The sequence below is a fragment of the Hypanus sabinus genome, chromosome 15, assembly GCF_030144855.1.
Source record: "Hypanus sabinus isolate sHypSab1 chromosome 15, sHypSab1.hap1, whole genome shotgun sequence".
Classification (NCBI taxonomy): Eukaryota; Metazoa; Chordata; class Chondrichthyes; order Myliobatiformes; family Dasyatidae; genus Hypanus; species Hypanus sabinus.
In genome coordinates, this window is record NC_082720.1 from 48,748,466 (window position 1) to 48,760,477 (window position 12,012).

Here is a 12,012-nt window from a genome sequence, read left to right on the forward strand (position 1 = left end):
AGTACTACAAGATTTGTGAAATATTTGATTTCACACAAATTTCTTTTAAGAACATAAGTGTGCAAGTCTAAGACACTGATTTTGATGTTTTCAGAAGTTAGCAGAATCATCTGATATATTCACATTACTGTATCATCCCAGTTTTGAAATTGATGTGCTCAGCTGTTCATCTGTACGGTTCCAAATCATTCATTCACCCAACACAGGTGCATCAGAAAGTTTCCTTACAAATGTCAAAGTACACATTAGTATAAAAGGTTTGAATTACTATCTAATGCATATAAATACAAATGGTAGTGACACCTTAAAGTTACTTAGTAAAAAAAATTCATTCAACCAAAATACACAAAAGGAACTTTAATTCAGGAACTTTGACTAATCCAATAAACAAGTCAGTAATGCAAATCCAGTAATTTTAGGTAAAATACAAACTTACATAATACATTATCAGCATCCATTGGGTACCAAAAAGTATAGTAAAAAACACTTCCATCACAGGAAATGTACAACATGAAGACAGACTACAAAATTAAAAGCTGTAAAGTTTCCCTACAAGTCTGTTCTGTACATATGGGGAGTCATCCAGGATGAAAACAGTTCAAAGAAATTAGTCCCAAATGCAACACAGTTGCATCAAGAGGACTTGTGTAAGATTTTGCCCTGTTGATGACCTGCAAAGCAAAGGAAAACTATAAGCGTCCTTAATAAATCTAGTTGGAACAAGGCTGCCTCATGTTTATAGTTTCATATGCCCCCCCCTTAATCACAAATAAACTTACCATATACCTCAAATGAAGCATCTCTCTCCCACCATTTAATAAAGTGCCAATTATGAACTATTTAAAGCTTTTAAACAGATTTATTGTAGTAGTAATAAATTCCCAAGCTAGCTTCACAATAGAAGTGTAAGCATTTTAAAACATGGTTAAGGAGTTTTACATTTATGATATCTGGGTGCAGGAACTATACCACATGCCTCAATTATAAAGATCTTCCATGAAATATAGATCCAAGTGCAGTATGCAAATTTATCCAGACAGAAGGCCTGACAACCAAATAGATCACCTTAACACAAGCATCCTCTCTCTACAAGTATCTTTCTCAAAAGCAACAATGTTTGAAAACAAATATATTTCAGTACGTTCTGTTCATGTTTCAAAACATTTTTACTTGCCTTGCCCTCACTTCCGCTGGACTCTATTGACAAAACAATTTTCTCAATGGTAACTATTGAAATCTCAATACCTATTCTGGAATAAACATGATTTTTGGACAAAATAGTAATCAAGTGCAATGATTTTTTCAAAAAATCACAACACATTACCCTGGACAAGGTGGAGATTCTACAAGTCAACACAGGCAAACAAGCTCAGTCCAAATACTTCTTCACCAGTATTATTTGCAATTCTCAACTACTTACTTGCTGTCTGATCTTGCTATGGGTGAAATTGTTGAAATTTCACAGCAATGACTGTTCCTTGAAAGTCCATTTCATTGCTCAGACAATAAATCCAATTAATTTTACATGAAGTTATTAACTTAATCTTCATGTGACATTCTCTATGTTTTTAAACCCGGAGAATGTTGTAGTTGTTCATCCAAACAGTTATAAAAAGTTTTTAGACCTAATTGTGCAGAACACATCAGAAGTTAAACAGTTGTGAATCCAAGCTTTAAAAAATTGCTACAAAAAATGTTTTATTTCTACAAAAAGGTTCAGGTTGACTTCACACTCTAGTCATCAGTACAATGTACCAATTAAAAAGTGCGTGGTCTACACTGCTAGAAATTGGGACAATGTTAATTATAGTCATGAAAATAAATCAAATGCTGTCAAAAGCATGTGTTGCTGAGCAATATTAACTAGCTAGACTTTTGAATGGCCCAAACATGCACACAAATACAATGTTTAATTCATACCATCCAAATTATTTTAAAAACATTCTAAAATCTATAGTGAACACCCTTTAAGTTTCTGGCTACACTATACCTAGTATAGAAAGTTCCCGACTTACGTAAGAGTTCGGTTCCGGAAGCCGTTCCGCAAGGCGAATTTTACGTAAGTCGGATGGAGCCATATGCACGCTTACTATTTTATACTTTGGTGGTAGTAGGTTCCTATCCTATCATGTTCTATGCACTGCATGAATACACAGTATTCTGCAATAAAATGAAAAAGAATCATGAATTAAAATAGACTGCAACATGAAACATAGCCAAACTCTACTAATTTGGCCACAAATAATTCTCATTTACGTCCATACAAATTTTCACAAAACAAAATTTGCACCGTTATGCAACTCAGTGAGGATCTGAAAATTAACTATTACAGCAAGCAATTAATTCATTGCAACAGATTAGGAAAACTTAAAAGAAATGCACATCAACTGTCTTTCCTCTTTCCAATCCTGCAACAGCCTGTTCCAAAGGCATCCAGTGCCTTGTTCTAAACATCAATTTAGAGTCATAAGCTTTTCAAAAATGCTACAAATATCTAGGAGGATGTGTGTTTTAATAAATAGGCTCCAATATAATCCTTATATTTCCACATACCTGCATTCAGATTCCATTCTAATACGGTTTATAGCCACCTTGATGAGCTGCCCCACGTCTTGGTGCTTTCCCATAGCTACCATTACTCTGATCTGAACAGAAACAAGCTAGATTAAATGGCTTGTCTCAAAAAGCAATTTTTCCCCTCTAAAACAAAGCCAGTAATAAATTCATAATTTATTAATAAAATAGAATTTTATTCAGTATTTAGAGCAGAAATAACAATGGAACAAACCTAGAGGTAATTTCCAGCTAAGTAACTTAAAAATGTAAAAATGCATGTTTCTGCAACATCAACTTTTGCTGCAGTGCAGTTATGAATATACTTACTGTAGTCATATCCTTGTCCATATCCACCATAGTAACTATTATTGTAATTATAGCCAGTATAATCATAGCCTCCATATGTACTGTAGCCACTTTGCCCGTTGTAACCATAACTGCTTCCATAGCTTGGATTCCAGTAATTACTGCTGTATCCTTGACTCCAGTTCTGACTTTGACCTTAAATTCAGTAAGAGACAAACGTAAGCACACAATTTTATCCCTCACTTTAAAACACTATAAATTTGCAACTCACCAGCTCCACGGCCACTACCTCTGCCCCTTCCTGTAAAGCTGCCTCTGCCTCCCCATTGCTGCTGCTGTTGATAAACTTCTTTCGGCTGAGCCACTTTGATTTCACACTGTTTTAACAAAAACCTACTTTAATATCAAAAATGCAACAGAATTGCCTTGAAAAGAGATGCATTTTCTTGCTACTACCTTGCTATTTCCAATATCATGGTACTTCTTCTCCAAGATCTTTTTTACTGGCTCCTCTTCTTTAAATGAGATGAAACAGAATCCTCTTCTCTTATTGGTCTTACTGTCCATTGGAAGTTCAATTGATTCCACCTTGATTAAAGATTCCAATAAAGCACTGATAAATATATATCTAAAGTTTCATTACATCTGATTGAATGTATTAGCACAATTATTAAGGGATGGATGAAAATTAGATGCATTTATAGACTACTTGCATTAATTGTTATTTGTTGTCCAAAAGGTACATTTCACATCGGGGCCAGTCACAAAAGTACTCTACTCTTATATGATAGGCATATCCGAGTGCTTTACTCAGTTGTTGATAACTGGTTCAAATGTAGAATCCATTTTTTGAAAAAACTACACCTACTCCAAATGCAAAATTTGTACTACAAACAACTTATTTTAAAAATACAAAAAGTAGGAAATTCAGTCCTTGGTTGGCTCTATCATTCAACAAGATATCTGATGACCCATTTCAGTAAACTGTTCCTATTTCTGCAATCTCTTGATTCCTTTAGTATCAAGAAAATGCATCCATCTCCCCAAATATATTTAATAACTAGGCTCAACTGCCTTCGCTGGTAGAGAATACAACAGGTACATCACTATGTGGGAATCCTCCTGGACTCTACTATGGCCCCTATCTTTAGGCTCTGAACAATGCAACAACTCTCTATATATAGTCTGCCTAATCCTGCAAGTCTCAAGTACTTTCTTGATATAGTTCGAAATCCCTTCTCATTCTGCTACAGTGAACATTAACCCAATCACTTTTTGCTTTAGTTCAGCCATCTCAGGGTCAGTCTTGTATACACCTGTTGCACTTAAACAGCAAAAGAATTCTTTTCATATAAAGAGCAATAGTGCACCTAAAACCCCCTATGTCAGAAGCATATCACACAGAATTAGGTCCTTCAGCCACCATGTCCATAAAGCACTATTTATAATAATTCTATTTTCCTGCTTACCCCTCGCTAGGTAGTAAAGCAGCCTCCTAACCCAGTAATTTGCTCCTCTCCTCTTACCCCCCCCTCATCCCAACTGGGCAGAGGGTTGGGATTCAAAGCCTGAATGCATTGGACAGGCTCAAGGACAGCCTACCTACCTCTACCTCATCATGGCCTTGGACTTGTTTTCTACACCGCACTCAGCAATTCTGCATCCTTTTATTACCTTCCTCTTGTCCTACTGATGTGATGAAATAATCTGTATGGATGCATTTCAAAACATTTCTCACCATACATTTGACAAGAGTAAACCAATACCTTGGTGATTCAAGTGCTTGTCTATATACTAACATCCTGTTAATAGTTTTTGCACCTACAGCCCCTCAGGATGGAAAAAATAAACCCTTGAAACCCTTTTAAACCTCCTAAATCTTGGTCTCACTGAGACCCTGTAGTTTGTATTCTGTATATAAAGAAATGTAGGTCTCCATGCACATTTTCTTTATCAAATCTACCTCTGTTCAGGTAATGATCTACCTTTATGAGTCAAGTGGAGAATCTCACATCTGCTTTATCTTACATACATCTGCCATACATTTAGCAACAATTGCCTATGATCACATCAGAGCCTCTTTCCATCACTACACATTTCACTCCCACTCTGGTTTTGCATTGTCTGCGAAATTAATTTAGCTTTCATCAAAATCATTGAGATATTGTGGACAGTGAGATCAATCTACTAATGCCTATAGTAGCACATTAGTCACTGCCTGCAAGCAGGAAGAAGACCTGTTTACTTCAACTATAGTCGGTACTACTACAGTGGGACTGAAAGATACATTTTCAGTCAGTATTACAAAATGCCTTGTTATAACTTAGCTATAAAGCACCAACCAACAGCTTTTCATGCGGTCTATAAAGCATTCCTATAACCCATTTTCAAGGGCAATACAAAATATTTTAAATAGTTATCAAAATACCAACCTCACCAAAGCTTCCAAAGTACTCTCTGATCTTATCTTCTGGAGTATCTGGATGAAGGCCTCCAACGAAGATTTTCTTTACAGGCTCTTTCTTCATGGCCATTGCTCTTTTAGGATCAACTACTCTCCCATCTAATTTGTGTTCTTTTTGTTCCAATACCTAACATATATACACAAAAAAATAACAGGCAAGGCACCTTGTTCAAAGTGTTTGAATTAGCATTACTTATACCCGTAATCAAAGCAAACAAAAAACTGCAGATATTACAAATCCTAACAAAACCAGAAAATGTAGAGAGCACCAAACTGGTCAAGCAGTATCCCTGGAGATTTCAATGTTTATTTTCACTTATAACTGTTTAAAATGACATTTCATAAAATGAGTGGCTCAGATACAGAATGCAAGGTTTTTTTTAAAATCAAACATATTTACATGATTATCAGTAAACATGTCATCTTCACTGACAATATAATCAAAGCAGGCGCACCTCAAGGATGCATGCTTAGACCACTACTCCACTATCTCTACATGACTGTATGGCTGTCAAATGCCAATTATAAATTTGCAATGATACCACTAATGGCAGAATCTCAGATGACAACAAAGATACAAGACCGGTTGATTGAGTGGTGTCACAACTCAAAAGTCAGCATGACCAACAAAAGGATTGTGGACTTCAGGAAGAGGAAGTTGGGAGGACACACCAGACCTCACTGAAGGGTCAGCAGGGGAAAGAGTGAGCAGTTTCAAGTTCCTTGTCATCAACATCTCAGAGGATCTACCTTGGGCCTAACACACTGATACAATCATGAAGATGACACAACAGCCAATCTACATCATTAGGAGTTAAGTTTGAAGAGGTTTGATCTGTCAACGACATGCAAACTTCTAGATGTATAGTGGAGAGCATTCTGACTGGTTGCATCACCACCATGTTATGGAGGCCGTAGACTCAGCCAATTCAATCATAGAACCACCTCCCACCATTGAGTGCATCTTCAAGCTGTGCACCCATTGAGGACCCCCACCCTCTGGGACATGCCCGCTTCCTGTTACTACCATCAGAGGGGCAGGACAGGAGCCTGAAGACCCACAATGTTTCAGGAACAGTTTCCATCAGACTTCCAAATGGTCCATGAGCACAAACTTATTTCTGGCCTTTTACACTGGATTGCTAATGCAAAATTACACTTTACAATATATGGCAGTGATAAAAAGCCTGAATTCATATTTCTTAATCAGAGTATGTCCCAGTAATCTCATCACCCACCAGACATTCAGCTAGGCAGGCAGGCCAAAATCTACATTCAAAGGGAGCCTAGTGTTTACAGCAGTAATTATATCAGAATTCTACAATGTTGTCTGCGGAAAATTGATTTGCTCAATTAAGACAAACCTATCAATACAACTCTGAAGCCATCAACTATCTATCACTTACCGATTTCCCCAAAAAGATCCAAAGATTCTTATAACCCCAATAACCTTGGCCAAGTTTCCCCACATGAACACCTATACACATTTCCCTGCTACTGCTTCAGTAGTCTCTTCAAAAATACATTCAAGAATCAGACAGCAATATTCTCTGTACAATACTATACTTGCAGGCTTGCTGCAAGGTCAAATAAAAATTCAAGGATTTATTCCATTTGGTCTTGAATGTGTCATTTTAAGACCAGCTTTTTCTCCAAAAAAAGTTACTGCATTTTCCTTGAAATCCCTGGATACATACAGAACTGATGATGTGTCCACAGATCTTTAAAGACAGCAGGGCAAACGTACAATCAAAAAGCACAGCAGATGTTTTCCTTCAGCCATGGCACCAAATAGCAAAGTTTATTCTAGGACACAAAATCTAGTTAGGCCACAACTTTTCTGGTCGCCATATTACAAGGAAATACAATTGCATTATGCAGCAAACACGAGGAAATCTGCAGATGCTGGAAATTCAAGCAACACACACAAAATGTTGGTGGAACACAGCAAGCCAGGCAGCATCTATAGGAAGAAGCACTGTCGACGTTTCGGGCTGAGACCGCACGCACTGCAGAGATCTAATTGTGTAGAAAATTACAATACCCTTCCATCTACATCATAGACTTTCTATGTGCACAGCAATGCATTCTTATTGGCATTCCAAGTTATCCCCTTCACTTTGTACGTCAACTTCACTTTTCAACTATTATGCTTCCAGAATTTTACGTAATTATAAAACCCACACAACCCAAGCAACTAACTTTCAACTACCAACTAACTGCATTTTACCACAATACTTTCACCTTTGTGTTGGATAGTTCATCCTACGTGCAAAAAAAAATACAACCGAAGCCTATCAATCTTACCTTATCGGCGCTGGAAGAATCTTTGAAGAGGATAAATCCAAACCCTCTCGACCTTCCCGTTGCGGGGTCCATCTTAATTGTACAGTCCACAACTTCACCAAATTTAGAAAAATAATCTTTCAGGTCTTTTTTACTGGTATCCCAACTCAAACCTCCCACGAACATTTTCCTATGGGGGACAGAGGGAGAAAAGACTAGCAATTGTCAGCGTGTGCTGCTCCCCTCCCCCAGTCCAGGAAAGCACATGGCGCGAACAAAGATGCGGCAGCGAGTGAACAAAAGAAGCCGCCGCCGGCCGCGCAGGGCCGCTCGCCACCTCTACAGAGGCAGAGATGGAAGCCCTCTCCCGCATCTTTGTTTAAACCCAACAAGAAATGTCGGCTCGTTTACGCGAGAGCCAGGAGCTGGGTAACGCCGCGCTGCGCCTTGCGCTGGAAGGCGGCAGTGCCCTGGGGCACCATGCTGTTACCGCCACAGGGCCGCATGCGAGCGCCGGCCTCTCCAGCCAGCCTCAAAGTCAAGGTGTGCTGGGCCCGGGCCGGCATGGGGCATCGCTAGGCCACGGCCTGCTTACCCGGCGTCTTCCTCATTCTTGCTGGCGTTGATTTTCGAGCCCTCGATCTCGGCGCTCGTAGGAGCCTCGGCTCCATCCGCCATCATTTCCTCGCCCGCATCCGGACCCTCTCCCTCTTCAAAATGACCGTTCTGGGATCCCTTCACCTGCTGCTGCTCCACGTCGGTCATTTTCCCCTTCGCTCGTCCGGGAATTACAAAAGAGTTTTCTTTGAATTAATTCCCACAACGACCACAACTCGCTGCGACGCCACTGCCGACTGTGTGGATTCGCTTAGTTCTCGGCCCTTTATATAGACACCGGTGCTTGCCACCGCGCAATAAACACAGCTCTCATTGGTTCCACAGATCAGCAAAGCAATATTACGTTTTCCTGTTTGTTAAAGTAAATTTCCTCCGCACAAGTTACTTGTAAAGTTTCTCGGAGTCTGATGTAAATTATAAAAGTCTTCCGTTTTTAACAAAATCTGGTGAACCCCCTTTTAACTTTTCAGTACATTTTATCTAGTTTATTTTCTTTGGTTCTATCCTTAGTTTATATTTGAAGTTGATTTTAAGTGGACAATGCAAATACATATGTCAGAATGGGGTTTATTGACTACAGCTTAGCATTTAAGACAATCATTCCTACAGTTCTGATCGGAAAGCTCCAAAACCTAGGCCTCTGTACCTCCTTCTGCAACTGGATCCTCGACTTCCTAACCAGTAGACCACAAACCGTACGGATCGGAATCAACATCTCCACCTCCCTGATGATCAACACTGGCACACCTCAGGGATGTGTGCTTAGCCCATTGCTCTACACCTGTGACTGTGCAACTAGGCACAGCCCAAATACCACATATAATGTTGCTGACGATACAACCATTGTTGGCAGAATTTCAGATGGTGACGAGAGGGCATTAGGAGTGAGATAGATCACCTAGTTGAGTGATGTCATAGCAACAACCTTCTACTCAATGTCAGTAAAACCAAAGCTTCTGAAAGAGTAAGATGAGGAAACGCACACCAACCCTCATAGAGAGATCGGAAGTGGAAAGTGCAAGCAATTTCAACTTCCTAGGTGTCAGTCTCTCTGAGGATCTAACCTGGACCCAACACATTGATGCTAGTACATAGACGTGACAGTGGTTATATTTCATTAGGAGTTGGAGAAGATTTGGTACGTCTCCAGCCACACTTGAAAATTTCTACAGATGTACTGTGGAGAGCATTCTGACAGGCTGCATTACTGCCCGGTATGGGTGGAGGGGGTTGTTACTGTATAGAATCAATGCAAGCTGCAGAGAGTTGTAAAATTAGTCAGCTCCATGCTGAACACTAGCCATGGTATCCAGGATATCTTCAAGGAACAATGCCTCAAGAATATGAGTCCATCATTAAGGACCCTCATCACCCAGGACATGCCCTCTTCTCCTTGCTGCCGTCAAGGTGGTACAGATGTGACGGCACACACTCAGCGATTCAGCAACAGCTTCTTCCCCTCTGCCATCTGATTCTGAATGGACATTGAACCCGTGAACACTACCTCACTACTTGTTTTTATTTCTAATTTTGCACTATTTGTTTAACTAGTTAATACACACTTACTGTAATTCACAGCTTTTTCGCTATTACATATTGCATTGTGCTGCTACTGCAAAGTCAACAAATTTCGTGACCTATGCAGGTGATATTAAACCCAATTCTGATTTTGTTCATTTGTATATTAATCCAATTTCATGAATTTTATAAAGATGAGAAATTCTGCAAATGCTAGAAATCCAAAACAACACAGAAAAGGCAGGAAGAACTCAACTGGTTAGGCAGCATCAATGGAAATGAACAAACAGTCGACCTTTCAGGCCGAGACTCTTCATCAGGACTGGAAAGGAATGCAGGAAGACGTCAGAATAAAAAGGTGGGGGAGGGGAAGGAGGGTAGCTGGAAGCTGATAGGTAAAGGCAGGTGGGTGGGAAAGTACAGGGCTAGAGATGAAGGAATCTGATGCGAGAAGAAAGTGGACTATAGGAGAAAAGCAGGAAGGAGGGAATCTGGGGGGAGGTGAGAGATGGTAAGGGGCCAGAATGGGAATAGAAGAGGGGAGAGGGAGAGACTCAATGAAGATCTCTCACCAATGTAGAGGAGACCACATCAAGAGCACCGGACATCATGGACAACCACAGCAGATTCACAGACAAAGTGCAGCCTCATCTGGAAGGACTGATTGGGGCTCTGAATGGAGATGAGGGAGGAAAATGGGCAGGTGTAGTACTTTGGCTATGTGCAGGGATAAGTGCCAGGATGGCGGTTAGTGGGGAGGGACGAATGGACAAGGGAGTCTCAGAGGGAGCGATCCCTGCAGAGAGGGAGGTAAAGTTATGTTAGCTGGTAAGATCCCTTTGCAGGTGGCAGAAGTTGCGGAGGCTCATGGGATGGTAGGCAAGGACAAAAGGAACTGTTAATGTGGTGGGAAGGTAGGGTGAGCGTGGATGTTTAGGAAATGAAGGAGATGCAGGTGGGGGCAGCCTCAATGGTGGAGGAAGGGAAATCACTGAATATTATACTATATATCCCATGTTTACCTTCTAAATTGAATTAAATTGACTTTATTTCTTACATCCTTCAAATACGAGTAAAAATTTTTACATTATGACTCCATCTAAATGTGTAATGTATAGTAACTTGTAATAAATAGTATTTACAACAAGACAGTCAATATAACAGAAATACAATATCTTTTGCCCAATATCTTAGCATTTCCTTTCATGTGTTTGACACATAAGGGCAGAAATTAGTTTTTGGGGCTTGCACAAATAGTGCCTATGAATGGCAGTAACTGGCATCTGAAACCTGGTTCCATTGAAGTCAACTGAGTCAGAATAATTGTGTATGCCTGGACTGAAATGTCAATATGAAATAACAACTAGAGATGAGAGAAAGCACTTGGGTCTTCATGATTGATATGTTGTTCAACATGATAAAGCTGATCATCCACCTCATTACTATTTTCCTGTGCTAATTAACCAATCTCTATTTCAAACGGAATAAATAACTGAGCAACCACTGTCCTGCAGGCTATGGAATCTCAAGGATTACCTGCCCCTGGGTGAAGACTACTTTCCTCCTCTCAATCCTAAATGATTACCCACTTATTTCGCACATCAAAGCTTTGCTCAATACTCCAGGTGTAATCTCACCAAGGCCATAGAAACTCCTTGACAGCTATCCTTGATAGACTAACAAACCTTCCTAATTGCATGCTGCATCTTCAGGGACATCTAGAACATCAATATTTTTAAATACGTCACTGTTTAGGAAATGTACTGCAGAGGAAACCCTCACATTTTTTCTACATACTGTACCATTTGCTGAGTTGTTGACCACTCATGTAGCTTGTCTAAATCATTCTGAAGCCTCATTACATCAGAATTTGATTTATTATCACTATGTTCCGTTAGCAGAGATTGTGAATTCTTACCAACTATCCCACCTACTTTTATACAGTCAACAAATTTAGAAATATGTCATCTGATCCCCTCATCTAAATAGTTGATATAGTTTATGAATTTCTGGAGCCCCTAAACCTCTTGTTTCACTCATTCTTGTTCCTTCCTTATGATGGCATTTTAAACCACATCTTTCTCAAACCTTTCAAACGTATTTCCCAGTATCTCTTTACATGACTGTAGCAAATTTCTATGACAGTGCTTTGATGAAAAGAATTGGGACTTCTGCGACGTTAAAGATGCATTAAAAGGAGTATTTTCTACATATCATAGAACAGTGTGCAGTTCTGATCACCCTATTGTAAAAAGCATGATAAA

The 12,012-nt window shown here is 39.6% G+C and overlaps 1 protein-coding gene across 1 annotated transcript; it reads right to left on the minus strand.

Annotated features, from left to right (window-relative positions):
* Window positions 1–342: 342 nt before the first annotated feature.
* Window positions 343–8,499, minus strand: LOC132405498 (heterogeneous nuclear ribonucleoprotein D-like). Its single transcript, XM_059990363.1, has 8 exons — window positions 8,208–8,499; window positions 7,634–7,802; window positions 5,295–5,453; window positions 3,319–3,450; window positions 3,134–3,239; window positions 2,884–3,057; window positions 2,554–2,645; window positions 343–671 (listed from the first exon to the last, which is right to left on the minus strand). Exons 1-7 carry the CDS (start codon window positions 8,375–8,377, stop codon window positions 2,572–2,574), a joined length of 984 nt encoding a protein of 327 aa, XP_059846346.1. The 5' UTR covers window positions 8,378–8,499; the 3' UTR covers window positions 343–671; window positions 2,554–2,571.
* Between the last annotated feature and the right edge of the window lie 3,513 nt (window positions 8,500–12,012).

What these genes read in the sequence shown, in the direction of transcription:
- LOC132405498 (XM_059990363.1), bottom strand. Translation starts at nt 8,377, where the DNA reads ATGACCGACGTGGAGCAGCAGCAGGTGAAGGGATCCCAGAACGGTCAT. An exon ending in AAGAATGAGGAAGACGCCGG is followed by an intron (nt 7,803 to 8,207) that starts GTAAGCAGGCCG and finishes TGTCCCCCATAG; the next exon opens with GAAAATGTTCGTGGGAGGTT. An exon ending in TGGACAAGGATATGACTACA is followed by an intron (nt 2,646 to 2,883) that starts GTAAGTATATTC and finishes GTTTCTGTTCAG; the next exon opens with ATCAGAGTAATGGTAGCTAT.